Genomic DNA, 3,788 nt, shown 5'->3' on the forward strand with positions numbered 1-3,788 from the left:
CACTGACTTGTAATATTAATATTTCAGAAAGACATTTTGAAGGGGGAGTGAATAAAAAGCCAGATATTAAACCAAACTCATTTAGTCCATTCCAGAAGAAAGAAAGAAAGAAAGAAAGAAAGAAAGAAAGGTGATCAAGCTGTCCTCTGATTCTTCCCTGGTTAATCCCCAAACTATCACTTAAAGGATCATGTCTAATCTAATCTTTACTGGATCAGTAGGACAAGTAAATGAAGCACAAACCATAGCATTTCCTAGGTTCTTAAATGTACTTGGGCATGACTTGTTTCCACCTAAGTACTAAGTGAAAGGCAGCTATGTTTCAAATAAATACTCTAATTTCCCTTACTTTTTTTCTCTTAAGGAGAAAAACAGTTTTGCTTTATTCCTTTTTCTTAACTCTTCATCTCATTTCCCCGCAACGAAGAACATGGGATCGTTCCAAGGAAGTTGACTTTTAACAATTATTTTAACAACAAAACATTAACATACTGCCACTGTATTAAAAAATGAAGAAGGTCCAACTATGTGACATTCTGGAAAAGGCAAAACCATGGAGATAGTGATTGCCAGGGCTTAGAGGATGTGGATGGATGAATCGGATTTTGTAGGGCAGTGAGAATACTCTGTATGACACTATAATGATAGATACATGTCATTATACATTTGTCCAAACCCACAGAATGTACAACACCAAGAGTGAACCCTAAGGTAAACTATGACTTATGATGTATCAGTTTAGGTTCAATGACTGTAACATCAGGTACCACTTGGGTGTGGAACGTTGATAATGGCGGGAGGGTGGGAGGTCCAACAGAATATATGAGAAATCTGTGTCCTTTCTGCTCGGCTTTGCTATGAACCTAACACTGCTCTAAAATTTAAAGTCTATTATTAATGACAACAACAAAAATAGATTATTATCAAGGAAAGATACCATGGAGGGATTTTGAGAGACCTATACTGTATACATTTTTGGCAGCTGTACCTGTCCAGCCTCTAATGCCTTAAGAATGAGATAGGGTGTCATCTGGAGCAAAACTAGCTGCTGGGGAAGATAAATCACACAGTCCAACAGTAGGCTGATTTTGCAGGTACTTAGCCTAAACAGCTCTTCCTCACCTCCAAGGCCAGAATGATTCCAGTACCTTTAAGTTTACTCCCAAAGAGAACATGGTCTGATCTAGGACCAGCCTTATTAAACTACAGTCCATCTAACATTATAGATCAGCATGGGCCATGGGAAGGAATTAGACCACAAAAATTAACCAGGGCTTAAAAGGGCCTTTCAGAGTCAGCCTCGTTCCAGACTAAAATCAAGTCATTTACATTCAAGAGGGTCTTACATGCCAGGTTCTGATTTTAGGCCCTCGGAATATAAGACAATACAGTTGTCCCTCAGTATCCAGGGTGCCAGGAGCCCCTTCAGGTACCAAAATCCATGGATGCTCAAGCCCCTTGCATAAAATGGCCTAGTACAATGAATATAATGGGCTCTCTGTATCTGTGGGTTGCTCATCTGGGGATTTAACCAACCACAGATGCGGAACCTGATGATAGGGAGGGACAAGTGTACTACCTTATGTTTGTATTGTGCTCTGCAGCTTCAAAAGTGTGTCACATTCATTATCTCCTTACAAAAGTTTAACCATCCATTCCTACTTTACAGGTGAGAAAATTGAGGCCCACAGAGAGGCCCAAGTTGCCTCTCCTTATCATGTCTTCTGTTTCTAAGCCCTTTGTCTCTGCACTATATAATAGCTGCTGCCAGGGCCTATCCTGGCCAGAACTGCAATCCTAAAACATACCGAGGTTTCCTGGGATTGTGGTCCAAGGAACAGCCGAAAACCTGGTAACACTGATGGTCACACTGCCACTCAACCAGAGAGAATTGGAACCATTGTAGATCTGTGGTCCGTTTTTCCCAGAGCTGAGGCTTTGTTGAGGAGGAGGCTTTGCTTCTCCTCTTGTATAAGTTCTGTTCCAAGTTGGGAAGATCGGGGTTAAGCTCAGCTGGTATCATGAAGCAGTATGTCAATCTGAATGGGTACGTGGGAGAAGGGACTAATACATGACATATGATAATGGGTAGGTTTCCATAATATTGGATAGGAAGAAAGCTAATAAAAGTATGGCCTTGGCCATTGACGTTTTGCAGGTTGGGAAACATAACCACTATTTTCTTGGTAGTAAAAAGGAAACAAAATGTAACTCCAATCTATTTTTAAACAGGAATCTATAGCATAATGTAGGATCATATTCTAGTAATAGATTTAACAACCAAAATTTCCTCTCCTTGGAGGTCAACATTAATAATTACTTTGGTCTCAGCAACATAAAAGAACCATGGTATTGCTTTTTGTGTGCTTTTGAAATGATGAAAAAGGAAATATGTTGCTATTCGTTACTGTTTTTACTTTCCCATTGTAGGCTGCCGTCTCACCCTGTGAATGAACAGGTAACTGAGTCTCCTGTCCTAAAACACCTTGTATAAATAGTTGGCTGGACCATGCCTAGCTGTACACAAGGCAGCAAGGGAGGTAGATGAATGTATACAGGCCTCTGCTTCCCATCCTTTTAATAATATCCTAAACAAACATGCATTTGGCTGAAACGCTCACAGGAAGTAGCACAGTTTGGAGCAATTTACTAAGTAAACAGCAGCTCTTAACTTCCTATCTGAGATTCTCTTTGACATACCACGGGACCTGAGAGCTCACTGTACCTCCCTTTCCCTTAGTCTTCCCTTATATAAAATGAAGAGAAAAAATACTTCTTGATCACTTAGAAATAACCAAACATTTACAAATATAGTGGTAGATGACAACTCCATGAGAAAACTGATAAATGCTACGATGTCTGAGTCACTGCTCTCGTCTATCTATTAGGATATAATGATGCCTACTCCCTCCATTCTTGGTGATAGAATAAGACAAGAGGGATGGGGCTTCCTTTTTTTAGCTTTTTACATTTATATACATGAATTTTCTTTATATAGATAAAATCACGTTACTTTATTATAAAAATTAAAAGAGCACCAAGGATAATGATAGGATTATCAGAGTTGTATATAAGGTGGTGAGACTGTATGTAATTTGTTTTTCTAGTTTCCAGATAGCCTGTAGTGTGATTATGTTAATTTTGTAACTAAAAAATGCATATTCTGAAAATACTCGTCTTTCCGGGGCTAAGGGAAACTAACCGGCTCACTGTGTGGTTTAGGATCAGCCGCTGCCCTCCGAAAAGCCACAGATGTGTCAGCTGTGCCAGGAAGACTGCAGTCTAACAAAGGTAACAGTGGCGAGAAATGAACAGGTTCTTCACAGGGACACCCACTGCACCACCAGCCGCTTCTCACGATAGGGACTTCGCTGTATAGAGTGCGGAGAGTGGGGAGAAAAGCAAAAGGAGCAAGCACTTAGTGTGTACCTATTTTTTTTCAGTCCTATTAAGTCATGTTAGTAAGTCCCCATTAAAATAGTAAATACAAATTATATAAGTAATTTAAAACAAACATAAATTTGTAAGTAAATATTTATTGAGTGCCTACTATGCGGAATGTACTATTCCATGTGCCGGAGAAAGAGTAATGAACAAAATGTAGACCGAGTCCCAAGTCCTTGTTCTTGTTAAGCTTGTGTCCCTTGTGCCATCATTATATAAAGAACCTTGGACTCAGAGGTGTCAAGTGCATTATCCCAGTTACTGAAAGCCCAAATGCAACCTGGCTCTGGCTCCAAAGTCTATACTCCTTCCAGTACTCCATCCTGCTTAGTACAGAGAAGATA

General features: G+C 39.8%; 1 protein-coding gene across 5 annotated transcripts in view; it reads left to right on the plus strand.

Annotated features, from left to right (window-relative positions):
• RUFY3 (RUN and FYVE domain containing 3) overlaps nucleotides 1-3,788 on the plus strand; it is an 89,073-nt gene that overhangs the window by 77,857 nt on the left and 7,428 nt on the right. For 4 of the 5 annotated variants that reach the window (XM_022599329.3, XM_089912001.1, XM_022599328.3 and 1 more), the window contains 2 exons: nucleotides 2,431-2,458; nucleotides 3,223-3,291. In XM_022599329.3, coding sequence (XP_022455037.1) covers nucleotides 2,431-2,458; nucleotides 3,223-3,291 — 97 coding nt within the window. The remainder of the gene's footprint in view (nucleotides 1-2,430; nucleotides 2,459-3,222; nucleotides 3,292-3,788) is intronic. The other variant, XM_089912002.1, reaches the window with a different exon arrangement.

The sequence above is a fragment of the Delphinapterus leucas genome, chromosome 5, assembly GCF_059928025.1.
Source record: "Delphinapterus leucas isolate spDelLeu-1000000601 "Yukka" chromosome 5, BTC_Dleu_Yukka2, whole genome shotgun sequence".
NCBI lineage: Eukaryota > Metazoa > Chordata > Mammalia > Artiodactyla > Monodontidae > Delphinapterus > Delphinapterus leucas.